This window comes from Heliconius melpomene, chromosome 11 (assembly GCF_056956725.1).
Source record: "Heliconius melpomene rosina isolate 202511_hmr_F chromosome 11, ASM5695672v1, whole genome shotgun sequence".
Taxonomy (NCBI): domain Eukaryota; kingdom Metazoa; phylum Arthropoda; class Insecta; order Lepidoptera; family Nymphalidae; genus Heliconius; species Heliconius melpomene.
The window spans coordinates 6,703,276-6,717,442 of NC_140399.1; the positions used below are offsets into that span (position 1 = coordinate 6,703,276).

General features: G+C 32.0%; 1 protein-coding gene across 4 annotated transcripts in view; it reads right to left on the minus strand.

Annotated features, from left to right (window-relative positions):
• The window catches only part of LOC146534640 (b(0,+)-type amino acid transporter 1-like), a 28,453-nt gene that overhangs the window by 5,530 nt on the left and 8,756 nt on the right, over positions 1–14,167 (minus strand). Inside the window, exons 1-7 of one of the 4 annotated variants that reach the window (XM_085192428.1) lie at positions 12,797–13,286; positions 6,699–6,814; positions 5,781–5,877; positions 1,782–1,883; positions 1,412–1,518; positions 902–1,037; positions 336–461 (exon numbers count right to left, since the gene is read on the minus strand). In XM_085192428.1, the coding sequence (XP_085048554.1) occupies positions 336–461; positions 902–1,037; positions 1,412–1,518; positions 1,782–1,883; positions 5,781–5,877; positions 6,699–6,814; positions 12,797–12,926 (814 nt within the window). In that variant the 5' untranslated portion in view covers positions 12,927–13,286. Of the gene's footprint in view, positions 1–335; positions 462–901; positions 1,038–1,411; positions 1,519–1,781; positions 1,884–5,780; positions 5,878–6,698; positions 6,815–12,796; positions 13,287–14,167 lie in introns of those variants that run through there. The other 3 variants (XM_085192429.1, XM_085192431.1, XM_085192430.1) reach the window with 3 other exon arrangements.

Below are 14,167 nucleotides of genomic sequence, written 5' to 3' on the forward strand. Positions count from 1 at the left end.
TGATCGACAGTGATGTAGCGGGAAATGGTTTTACATAGGTTGTGACTTTGTTAACAATGTACGTAAATACTACATGCAACTAACAAGCTCTAAATATATTAGTAGTGAGATTTAATTATAGAAAATGAGACATGTGCTTTGGCTATTAAACTATAAGATATTATTAAGAATATTATATGGTAAAGAATAAAGTGTATTTAGGTATAATTATATTATTAGACATATTTACTTCGATTTGGTCTCGGCCAGTCCGGTCATCGCCTAACTGTTGTTGTTTAACAACGTAAAGATATGTGTGATGTTAATAATATAATACAAATAATGTTATTTATTACCTAATATCAATTTATACGCGCCCCCGCAGACTATGATCGCAATGGCTACCAATTTGGCCGCGGTGAAGATGTTTTGAACGTTTGTCGCCAAGTTTACACTGTAGCAGTTTACCGCCAGTATCATAACTAGAAAAAAAAACAGCTATTAATATTGTAAATAATGTTTAAAATATTGCTTTAAAGTCAAATAAATTTATTATCATTTAGCATTCAACAAAATACGACGAAATTAAATATTAAATATTTTCATTTCCTCGCTCTGGTAACGAGGCGCCGCGCGGCGTTGAGTTACGCCACTCTAAAAGCCTCTAGAATCCTGCGGAATATTGGGGAACGGAAGTGTCTTAAATGGGAACTGATGTGCTGTGTTCCCTCTGTTCACCTATATGTGGATTACAGCGTGGAGCTAATAATACAAATACTTAACGAGTCATTTGATATTTTTAAGAAAATCTAATATTATTGTATAAAAATATACTAACAAAATAAATTCATACAATTTTCACCCAATATATATATTTGAAATGATGAAAAAGAAAGTAAATCAAAAAATAAGTCAACATTACCAATGGATATGACCGCCACCAACTTGACCAGGGCGTCCGGTGGCTCACACTCCGACACGAATGGTTCCACCGCGTACTTTGCGAAGCTCAGGCAGATGATAGCCATTTGAGAAGGTTTTAATACCAATGTCGAAACCTATGGATTAATAAATTAGATGTATTTTTAAATATAATGATGTTTTATTATATTTTTTATATATATAAATGAAATGTAGGCTCTATCAAATATGGAATTGTAAACAAATGCATAAGGAAGCAATGGGTACAATTTTTTTAAAATTGATTGCAAGGGCACTAAGTGAAAAAAAACGAACCAAACAAAAAAAAAAGATTATTAAAAAAAAAGTTTTATATTTCGTCACATTTATATATGAAAATAAGAAAATAAGACGACTCTATGCCCTATATTTTATTCCGACACACCCATCCAAATTCTACATAAAATTAAAATTACCATATAATAAGTGAATTCAAAATCCTAACGATAAATAATTTTTTTAAGTAAATTACCCATGAAAACAGAAATGCAGGAGGTCCTCCAAATGCGTCCATGAAATACGCGTATTCAGCGCCGGAAGATGTATTCATCGTTCCTAGCTCCGCGTAAGCCAGAGCACCTGTCAGTAAGAAACAAATACTAAGTATAATATATTGTGTTATTTAGGCCCTCGTGGCGAAGGGACCCAAGAGTGCGACGATGGTTGTGGGTTCGATTCCCTTCCCGGAGGAAAAAAAATTATTATTTATTAATATTTTCATTCCTTCCTCCGTTGACTTCCGCCATTCAACACGCAATGCCTAGCGAATTCGAAAAGTGGGAAACGTGCCTTAACCTTACTTATCTTCCATACAGCATGAAGCTGAAAAAAAATGCACTTACCGAGCAACGAGAGCAGGCCGCATGCCATCCAAATGATGAAGCTTATGCCCACTGAGCCAGTGCGCTCCAAAAGCCCAGAGGGCGAGACGAATATTCCAGAACCTGTGACACCCAGTTTTTATTCAATATAGATATCGGCTTACGCATAAACGTAATTTAACTAAAATATTTAATTAAAAAAAATTAGGAGCATAAATGTTGTTTATTTTATTTTAAGTCAATAAAATCATTAATGTTTTACGCTAATTTTATATTAATCTATACTAATATAATAAAGCGGAAGAGTTTGTTTGTTTGTTTGTTTGTTTGTTTGTTTGTTTGTTTGAACGCTAAGATCTCTGGATCTACTGGTCCGATTTTCATTGTTTTTGTTTTGTATGAAAGCTGCATTCTTCAGAAGTGCTATAGGCTATATAACATTACATTACACATATATACTAATATATTTTAAAGTACATTCTAATTTGACATGCAATTTATTCTGCCATGTTAATAACAACCGTCGTTGCTACGCGACCGCTACCGCGACGTTTTGATATTCATCCTTATATCCTTATGAAAATAAATATAATAGTCACTTTTAGCATTTTATCTAGATTGAAATTATAGTTTACTGTATAACATACTAATAAGTAATTAAGGAGATGTCACTGATTCCAAATGACCTAGCCACCTAGCGGGCGGCACAGTATGACCGACGCGAACGGGCAGATGACGTTGACGGTTTTATAAATTTTCATACATTTTCGAACTTTATTTGTTGTTTATAATTAATTTAAAATACACTTTGATTCTCTTCTTATTTTATTTGATATTGCCCGCTAAAATTATCCTACTTAATAGAGAGAAATGTTTAGTTATTTCGTAGAGTTGATATCTATGTACGCACGTACGGAAAACTTTAGGTACTTTTTCTAATATTAAGAATACCTATCCTTTAGTTATTTTAATCCTTTTGTTAGTTCATTTCAATAACTCAGATAATTTTTTCTAATAATGTGTATCTACTTATTATTCTTTTTGATTATTTGAGCTTATATTTTCTTACTAATTCTATTGAGAATTGAAAATAATTTCATGAATATATTTAATAAATATTCTTATAGTTGAAGCAGGCGTAGCCGCGTCCGGGTCCACTAGTAGAAAATATATAAACATGTAGAATTAGTGTGTTTAGTAGTTCAGATAAAATAATTAGTGCTATGACCGTGCAAAACGCGCCGTTGAGTTCTGCCACTCAACACACAATGCCTCCAGAATTTGGCAGAAAGTGAGGAACGGAGTGTGTTAAGAAACACAAGGTTCCCTCTGCCTATCCTGTTGTGCGCAGGATATAGCATAAAGCTGATTTATTTTAATTATTATAACTTAATGACGTCAAAGTAACAATGTGGAATGAATTTACCAGCTGAATCTGATTGCTACTCGTGGGAATGTTTACAATAATGAGTATATGTATAAAAGGTACTCCCCGGTCGTTGCGTAATGACGTTAGAATTAAAGTATCTTGTCTTATTTGAAAGTAGCGGATAGTTGGATATGAAGAAAACTTCACTATACACATCCACAAGAAATGGTAAATGTATAAACATACAAAGGAACGCATGAATTTATAATATATGTCTTAAATGAATTAAGACATATATTATAAATTCATGCGTTTATAATTTTTTTTACAACTACTTTTTTTGTACTATTAGTAGATTGGCGAACAGCTAATAAAAAGTTTAAAATACGTAGTTTACAGAGAGAAAATGATAGTGTGGAATGTCAGTCACTACTCTCTGCCCATTTACTAGATCATTTTCTATTGATATAGGTACGAGTATCTAAAGTAAGCAAACTGAGCACTTTGCAAGGTGTTACATTCTATAATATTTACAAAAGGTATCGTCTTCGATTACAAACTTCTGCGTCATGTTTTAATATGATTCAGCTATAGGTACAATACATCTATTATGTTAAAATAAAAAATAAATTAATCAGCTTCACGCTGTATCCCGCACATAGCAGGGTAGGCAGAGGGAAACTTAGTGTTAAGATACTGTGACACACTCTCCGCCGAATTCTGAAGGCGAGAAGAAGCGAAAACAGCAAAGCAGAGCAAAGAAATTAATATATAAATTTAAATAAATATTTCATGTTCTCGAGTGGGATTCGAACCCACAACCAGTCGCTTTTACAAAACACACACTTTTGGCCACTTTGCATCTATGTAATGTCAAAACTTCAAAAGTTTTAAAATGTTATTAAGTTTGACACTTGTTTAAATATATTACTTACTAGTGGACCCGGACGCGGCTACGCCTGCTTCAACTATAAGAATATTTATTAAATATATTCATGAAATTATTTTCAATTCTCAATAGAATTAGTAAGAAAATATAAGCTCAAATAATCAAAAAGAATAATAAGTAGATACACATCATTAGAAAAAAATATCTGAGTTATTGAAATGAACTAACAAAAGGATTAAGAGTAACTAAAGGATAGGTATTCTTAATATTAGAAAAAGTACCTAAAGTTTTCCGTGCGTGCGTACATAGATATCGACTCTACGAAATAACTAAACATTTCTCTCTATTAAGTAGGATAATTTTAGCGGGCAATATCAAATAAAATAAGAAGAGAATCAAAGTGTATTTTAAATTAATTATAAACAACAAATAAAGTTCGAAAATGTATGAAAATTTATAAAACCGTCAACGTCATCTGCCCGTTCGCGTCGGTCATACTCATACTATACCACTCGTAGGCTAGGTCATTTGGAATCAGTGACATCTCCTTAATTATTTATTAGAATGTTATACAGTAAACTATAATTGCAATCTAGATAAAATGCTAAAAGTGACTATTATATTTATTTTCATAAGGATGAATATCAAAACGTCGCGGTAGCGGTCGCGTAGCAACGACGGTTGTTATTAACATGGCAGAATAAATTGCATGTCAAATTAGAATGTACTTTAAAATATATTAGTATATATGTGTAATGTAATGTTATATAGCCTATAGCACTTCTGAAGAATGCAGCTTTCATACAAAACAAAAACAATGAAAATCGGACCAGTAGATCCAGAGATCTTAGCGTTCAAACAAACAAACAAACAAACAAACAAACAAACAAACAAACAAACTCTTCCGCTTTATTATATTAGTATAGATTTGTAATAGACAAACGTGTTTGTAGACAGATAAATAATAATTTAAAAGTATAATTAGCAAATTAATTTAAAATTGAGTTATTTGCATTTTAAGTAAGATATTGCAAATGTTTATTCATTTTTGCTAAAGCATAAAATTTTAAATATTGCAGTTTAACGTGATAGGTATCTTCAAGGAATATTTTTTTCATTACATTTCACGTAGATTATATATTAAAAATAATAATAATATATATAGTTTTATTAAAATAATAATTTTTGTAGGACATTTGTGACACACTGTGTACTAAACTCATAAACGCTAAGTTAACGTTTATTCAATAGTAAAATATTGATAATTCATTACATTTAATATTTAAACACTTAACAAACTATCAAAGTTATAGCAATTCTAAGAACATCTCAGGTAACAAATAAATATTATAATGTATGTTAAGAATACAAAACCTATCATGTTTTATATTTGTTAGAATATAATAGATTTTTGTTCCGCTTCACGCTGTATCCCGCACACAGCGGGATCGGCAGACGGAACATAGTGTTAACACACTCCGTTCCCCACTTTCCGCCGAATTCTGGAGGCATTGCGTGTTGAGTGGCGGAACTAAACGCCGCAATTTTGCTTCAATATCAGAGCGAAGAAACGGAAATATCAATTTAAGAAATATTTCATTGCCTCGAGTGGGGATCGAACCCACAACCATCGCGTTACAGTCACTCCTGCGCCACGATGGCCTCAATGAAGATATTTTAAGCATAATAAATTAAGTTTCATTTGTCAGAATTATCACGTTCATTCATCTAAATTGTTCAAAACAAATGCAATTCTACATACCGATCATAGTACCAACAATTAGAGCCACCCCACTGAAGAGTCCCACCCGTCTCTTGAGGTGAACAGGGTCGTCCTGAGCTGCGTCCGACCCCTCCAGCTGCAAATAGATTCACGCAAACCACTCTTACCAGGAAAATGGTACAGAAAAAAGTACTAAAACTAAAATATTTATAATTTCATATTATAATTTCCCTAATGATACATTTTAAAGAATCGAAACAGCAATTTTCATTGAAGTTGTTGTTGAAATTGATTCGAAAGACTTAACCTTCGTATTTTTATAATGCCAATTTATTTTTCATTGAACGTACGAATATATCGTAATCAATCCTTCTGAAAGCAGACAGAAAATGTAAGCATTTTTAATGTATTTAAAATGTGCGATATATTTTCGTAGCACCCACACTTGCAATATAGCGCGTAACAACCCATATAATAAATAGTAATAAGCGAAGATCAGAGAAACTAATATTGTTAGGTACAACCCACATCGTTTTTTTTACATGGAATTTAAAATACAAAAAATAAAACATATACTTTAAGTTTGATTAAGTCTTTTTTATTATTTTAAAATGAATATAATGAATCAAATCAGCTTCACGCTCTATCCCGCATACAGCAGGATAGGCAGAGGGAACCTCGTGTCCCTCCGTTTCCAACTTTCCACCGAATTCTGGGCGACCTCAATTCAACTCAAAAGAAATGAAAACATAAATTAAATAAAAAAAAAGTCAATTCCTCGAGTGGGGATCGACCACACCAGTCCCGTTTACAGTCAGACTTTGGGTTCCTGTGCCATAACTGACCTTAGCGTAAAGCTGATTTGAAATATAATGAAGGAATCAGTTACACCATACACCCCACAGACCATGGACAATGGACAACTGAACACTTGTCATTAAAAGAGTAATTAACGACCTGTACCTTGTCTCCTGGGTTGGCGTTGCCGTCGGCGAGCGCTCCCGCCGCGCCGTCTTCGGCGTCGCAGTCGGCGGCGCACCCGCGCCACACCAGTCCGCCTTCGCGTGCGCTCCCTGCGCACACCATCATGTTACCATAACTACACATCACGACTGAGTGAACGTAACTTCCATGCCGTTACAATATTTACTCAAATATGTTATCGGTATTAAGTGACGAGTACATTAGATGCATTTAAATATTTTATTATGGTTTGTGAACGTCAATCAATGGGTTTGTTATGTTAATTAATCTATCTCTGACAATATAGTCAAATACATGGATTATGATGTTCTTTGAAGGCCATAACCACGTCGTCGTCAGACTACATTTAGCAAAATTATTGTTTTTCGCTGTCGAATTTACGTTTGTTTAATACTGTCGAGAATGTGTTACACACTTAAATATCTTCTTATTGAAATACAGTGACAATTGTAACGACTTGATAATTATAAATTCTAAATGCGATAATACGTACGTAAGCCGTTGAAAATGTTGGGAAAATACAATTCTCAAACACTTGCCAGAATATAAATTTTTCCAGATATCTTTATTTTGCGATAACTTTAATGTTAATTACCACACTACACTTTAACCGCTATACATGTAGTATGGCGGTTAAAGTATAACATGAACTTATTTTAGATTAAATTTTTAATAAAATAAAGTTATGTGAAAATTATTATTTTAGATTAAATTTTTAATAAAATAAAGTTATGTGAAAATTAAAGTTAAAAAGTTGAATTAATAGAAGCTGATACGCAGTTTTTAAATAATTTCAAATATTTGGCAGCAGCATCACGACGGATCAAGCCCCCATGACGTCACGAGGCCCGCGTCAAAAATAATCTGTGATCAAAATCGTCACGACATTTTACATACATTCCAGCATTTTTTAAATGTGAATTTACATGATTTCAGAAGTTATTTTTGTTTACAATGAATATCAATCAAGCTGTAATTTCGTTTGTCTTTTGCCAAGCGTAAAAGAATAGATTTAGTTACATAAGTTATAAAATGCTAACATTTTAAATGTAATATATTTTTAATTATTTTATTTTTTTATGATGTTACTAAGGTAAAACCTTAGAAAGTATAATATGCCTATATTGTTTTTGTCATGATAACATCTTATAAATCGATGAACACCGAATGCAAGCTCGATAAAGCATTACTCATTGTCACGTTCCACATGAGCCGAGCGAGCAAGCGAGAGAGCGGAACAGACGATAGAGAGGCACTATCGGCCTTAGCGTTCGGCTTGTGACGAATAAGTATATATCCCTAATTGTTATTTCTAATTAAATATCATATTGTGACTTATAATTAATCTGTATAATTTAAGCAAAAACTATTTAAATTAACGAGTGCAAAATGTTAATTTATCGAAAAAATAATAAATTTTAATTTAACTCCTTCCTTGTATTATACAAAGTAATTATAATTCAGTGATAATAATTCAATTAAATTTATATAGGTACGTATGCAAATTTTCATCAATGTCTTGATGACGTTATCACGTGACGTTGTTCGTGTACCGACTTTACAGACAACCAATATTTTTTACAGTTCGCAATCAATTGTCTACTAAAGTGGTAAATTTTCAAAATATGTAGAAACTATCTAACAAAGAAATATAAACCACAACACTAAGTCACAAAGATTTCTAAAGTAAGTTATATATATAAAACAAAAAAATATAATATATAAGAAGACATTACTAGGAAAAACGATAATTCTTATAGTTTAACTGGACTTAATCTGTAAGAAATAACAAAACGCCGCGTTAGCAATAGATTTTCAATACGATAATTATTTTTTTAAATTTTCTAGTAAATGAAAATTAAATATCTTGAGCATGTAAAGATGAACTATAATACTCCATTCCAGCACAATGACAAGAAATAAAAAAAATTAGCATTAGTAGTTATTTTTCAGTAGGTATGGATTCAGTTTTCGAATTATTGAAAATCGTGGCAAAGTATGTAAAAAATATAGTTTGGCGTTTACAGACGTCTGACTGTAAACGTGATGGTTGTAGGTGCAAACACTGCTTGGGGAGCACATTATATTTAAATTGTTCTAGTTTCAGCGGAAAAACAGCGACGTTGAGTTTTGCGAGAATGGGTAGCGGTGATTGGAGTGTTTTGGTTTTCTCTGTGCTTACCTGCTGCGTGTTCCAATGACAACAGATGATAAATGTAAGAAGCTTGGCAAGAGTCATAACTCATAAGTCCCAACAAACGAAGTTGCGGGCAGCACTAGTTTATTAATACAACACGTGTGGACTAAAAAAATTTCTATGAAAACTTTAAATAGTCAATATGTGAAAGCTTTTTACAAATAATATAGGTAGCTAACGAAAATATTTTATTCTTTTCTATTTGTATAAATTTGATATTTTAATTTATATTAAATCAATTACCTAACCCAATTGATGATGTCGTAATGTCGTATTAATATACTTATTCAGATAATTTAAAGGTGCACAATTATCTTGCTGCTTTGTGTTATAAAATACGTACTATAATTTAAATTAAGTTAGTTAATTGGATTAGTACATAAGAAATGTTCATATTTTACCGATTGCTACGGTTAGGTCATATAAGAAGCCTCTATATACACGCACGGCGCTACTCTAAATACTAATTGGGTCACCTTCATTCAGGGATGTCAAACAAACAAGGTTTGGCAAGACGACTTTTGTATTATTTTATAAGAATTTAGTACTTTTAATGTGAAATTGAAGTAAGAAATAAATGTTTGGCACAGAATAATATCGTTTATTTTAAGTAAAGTTCAACATATTTTAGTAGTAATTAATTAGTACCAGATAAATTGATGAGGTTATTTAGAATTTTCAACATATATTTCTTGTATGTAATAATATTTAATAACTGCATATATGAACAAAACAAACTCTAACACAATGAAATTGCCATTTAATTAGAATGATATAGAATTATTAGTTTTGTACTAATGGTTGTTTCTAGGAAACTAAAAATGGACACTGTAAATTGATAATATATGATTATATAATCACATATATATGTAGGTTTCTCTAATGACAGCGCCGGTCAAGTTCTCATTTGATGATACATACAAATACATATACGAGTAATGTAAGTCATCCAACACGCCGGATGCCACGTAACGAAAACATCACGTATACCGGAGTAAGTACTATTAATAGATACCACGTACGCATTTTATATGTATTTTATTATTTTATGAAAAGAGAAATTAAATTTTAGGTAGGAAGTACGAAAGAAAAGAAGAAAAAGCTTGAGAGTATTCAAAAAATCAGCTTCACGCTGTATCCCGCACACAGCAGGGTAGGAAGAGGGAACCTAGTGTTAAGGTATTCCGTTCCGCAATTTGATTATTCATTTATATTAAAGTTTTGATTCAGGCAGTTTGTTTATTAATTTCATAAAACGAATAAAATATATTACTGTTATAAAATATAGAAAAAGTTCATTAAATATGAGTTTAGTACATATTTCGAGATTTATACATTTTATTATTTTTTAAGTTAATTCGCTAATTTTGGTGAAATTATTATTATCCAGCTATTATCGTTTACTCTTAAGTCGAAGGTTCTCGCTGTATCCCGCATGTAGCAAGTTAGAGGGAAACTAGAGTTAAGACATTTCATTCTCCACTTTCCGTTACATTAATTAAGAAATAATAATTTATTCCCTAGAGTCAGGATCGAACAGTTCGCGTTACAGTCGTGTCCACTGCGCCAGCACGGCCTGCTTTCTATCTTATCTTTTTACTAGCATAATAAAATTAATAAAGTTTAGTTCTTATAAAAGTATGAATGTCAATATCTGTAATACTTTTGTCGGTTGTTATGTATTAATTCCTTTGACAATATGATAAACACTTATACAAAATATTAATCCGTAACACTTAATGAATGTGACATAGTCATGTGTAGAAAACATAGAGTTGACATTTTAAAAAAATACCCTACTATAAAATAATATTTTTATACTATTATATGACAAATATTGAATTGCTATATGCAAATATCCTTTTGTTATGTGTTTTAGTATCATCGTCAAGAATACAGATTTCCTATTTTGATTTACTTACGTAGTTATGTTGGCTCATGGCATGAGTACGGTCCAGGTAAACGTTTGATCAGCGTTCGGAGTATGTAACGCGAATCCACTCAAGTCATGGGAATCAAACATTATGTATTTTAGCATTAAATATTCTTTATATTATTTTTTAATCGACAAGAGCATGCGCTTCTGTTTGGTCGATTCACTAGTTAAGTTTAATTATATAAGAACATGAAATACTGTTCAAGTATTAATTAAAATAAATTTAAATTATTATTTTTAAAAAAGCCCACTCGCGCTCCCGTAAACTTGTCTACGTCGTTATTTAAGCAAAATATTACACGTGTTTTATATTTCTTGTTATAGAAATATCTACTTAGTTTGAATATTCCCATCCTCTTGTATTCAATAATAAACTTGATTGTTAAGTAATTAAGTTTCTTATTAATGAAATAAACGTATAATATGTGTTGTAATATAGGGGCCGACGTGGCCGGGCGGGTTCGATCCCCACTCGACTGAATAAATTATCATTTATTAATATCTTCATTTCGTCCCTTTGCCGCCGCCGACAAAAACCCAGCGTTAAGTTGCGCCGCTCAACACGCAATGCCCCGAAAAATTTGGCGGAAAGTGGGAAACGGAGTATCGTAACACTAGTTTCCATCTACCTCTCTGGGAATGTGAAGCATGCAGCGTGAAGCTGATACGTCACATTTTACGAAAACTGTAAACCAGAGTATTCTGAGATCTATCTATAGCGTTGCTTTATGTCCTAATGTTTTGTAATCACGTGCCCGGCACCAGAATAACACCCTCGCTACGTTGTTACATACGTACAGACGTAGGTACCTACGAAAAGTTTATACAATAAATCAAACAACCGTATGTCGTGAATTTTATTTTCCTTGTCGACTAAACATATAAAAACCCCAAATAGCATCATCTCTGCTCTAAATGCAAAGTAAATTTTTAGATTTTGTACTGTAATATGTAACTAAGTGTAAAAATAAATACTGTAGTGTAAATAAGGATAATTCTCATATTTTTTTTGAAAAGTAATATATCTGGAATATTTTAGTTAAAATTTAAGATTTTTGGTAATCAAAAGTATGTTATATAAAAATAATATTGTTTGAATTGTCTTAACACAGTTCTTCAGCTTTAAGCTTGCAACTAAAAAGGTAACTTATTTAATCATGATTTTATCGATACGTACTTATACTAGGCTACAGGAGAATTGTCTTTGAAAATTTTGAATTGGAATACTAAAGTTAAACAACTAACTTTAAACTATTATCTATTACAAATTAGAAATAATTTGACACTAACAACAAGAGCTGTAGGAATTTGGGCATCTAATTATAATAAGGTCAAGGGAAAGGCCGTGTGTTCTACAGCGTCTACGTCACGTCTACGAGCGTCTACAAATATATCCCAAGTATAAAATATGCAAAGAAATAATCAAAAGGATGTACAGAAGGTAGGCAATAGAAAATAATCAGAAATAAAAATAATCACGAATAACCATTAAGACTATACGAAATTTTCACATAACAATGACGATTCAGTTATTTTGTTCTTATGAAGTTTTCCACTATAGCGTTACTTTATTATCGTCGTTTTATTTTAAAAATATTTATAGATTTAAATTGTTTTAAATTATGTCTCACATCAGCAGATACAATATATGTTTATAAAATTTATAATAAACATCATTGAAAACTTGCGTAATGATTTGCCTAGTAGCATTAATTTAATATAATAATTAGTTTTGAAGGTAGCATATTTAAGTTTATTCAAATATGCTTGCTTCAAAAAAAAATTCTACTTATTACTTATTATATAAAACGTAGCTAACTGTTGTTTTTCATGATTAAACCTTAACTTAGTTCTCTTATCTCGCGATTATTTTTTTCAATGAAAGTTCATGAGAAATTTGTTAAGAATTATCGTAATATAAGATGAATAAACATAAACCTTCATCTCCATAAAGCAGTACAGGGGCGAGCGCACTGCTATGCAATTTGTCCGTGTTATCTGTACGTGCCTGCGCACGAGCCGAGCTACGCAGCAGTGCCGCGAGTTTGTCGCGCATCGCATCGCACATGGACCCCTCCACAGCGCCGGCCCAGAACCAAGGAACACTACCCCCAAAAGATCACCTGGATCTCTCCTCTTCAAATATTCAACGCCAACCGTATTAGTCCAGTAATAAAATCTCACTTCACTATCACAATTTATTTTCCTTGCATAATATCACACTATATCTTAAAATTATTTTTTCAATAACAATTAACCAATAACAAACATTATATAAAAATATCATAAACAGAATTAAACGTTAATTAAAATTAAATATTAAATTTGTGACGTTTGTGTTTATGATTATATTTTAGTGATTTTTTTATATATCTAAAGGCACTTTGATCTGACTCGTATAACATTAAAAGAGAAGAATGTCTGCAGTGAACGATGGCTCAGGGCGGACTGGCTATTCCCGGCGCGAGCCAACACGTGGGCGGAAAGCCGCCCGCCCCCGCCGATCAATGGATGAGATTCGACACCTGACCCCTAAAATCTACAAAGTAATTTCACTTATCAACCACTAAACAATACGTACGACGCAGTGTGACTCTACCTTCTGTTCCCGAAATAAAAAGCTGCGCATATACAAGAAGCAGAAAGATTTATGATGTTATTTGTTGGTAGTATATTTTTTATTAAACATTGTAGAGACAAATTGAAGAGCTTATAAAAACGTTGTAAAATGTAAATTAAATGGAAGCTGCCTGTTGTACCTAGTTAAGGATTTTTGTAAACAAGTAATTTCCAAATAAAATAAAATATTAAGAATATATCAATAATATTTTTTTAAAATTGAATGTCATTAAGAAATATAAGTATCTTAGTTAGAATGTATTTTGGTTCTAAAAAAATACTAAATAATATTATACTTGCTCTATCTATATATATAAAATCGAAAGGTCACTCACTCACGAAATCTCAGAAACTATAAGTGCTAGGAATCTGAAATTTTGCATAGGAGTTACTTATAGGACAGGTGCTCGCTAAAATTCATCAATCAAAGTAATTTATAATATTCGACTTCTAAGGGGTAGTTTTTGGGGTTGAAAGTTTGTATGAAACTTCGTTACTACAAATGCTAGGAGTCTCAAATTTTGCATGGACGTCACTTATAGGACGTAGGTACTCATGGCGACAGAAATTAATAATAACGTAATTCACGCAGGCGAAGCCGCGGGCGGGTCGCTAATATTATATAAGAATGTAACGCAGTATAATAAAATAATAATTACGAACGCCAAATTGACCAGTCATGAATTTACA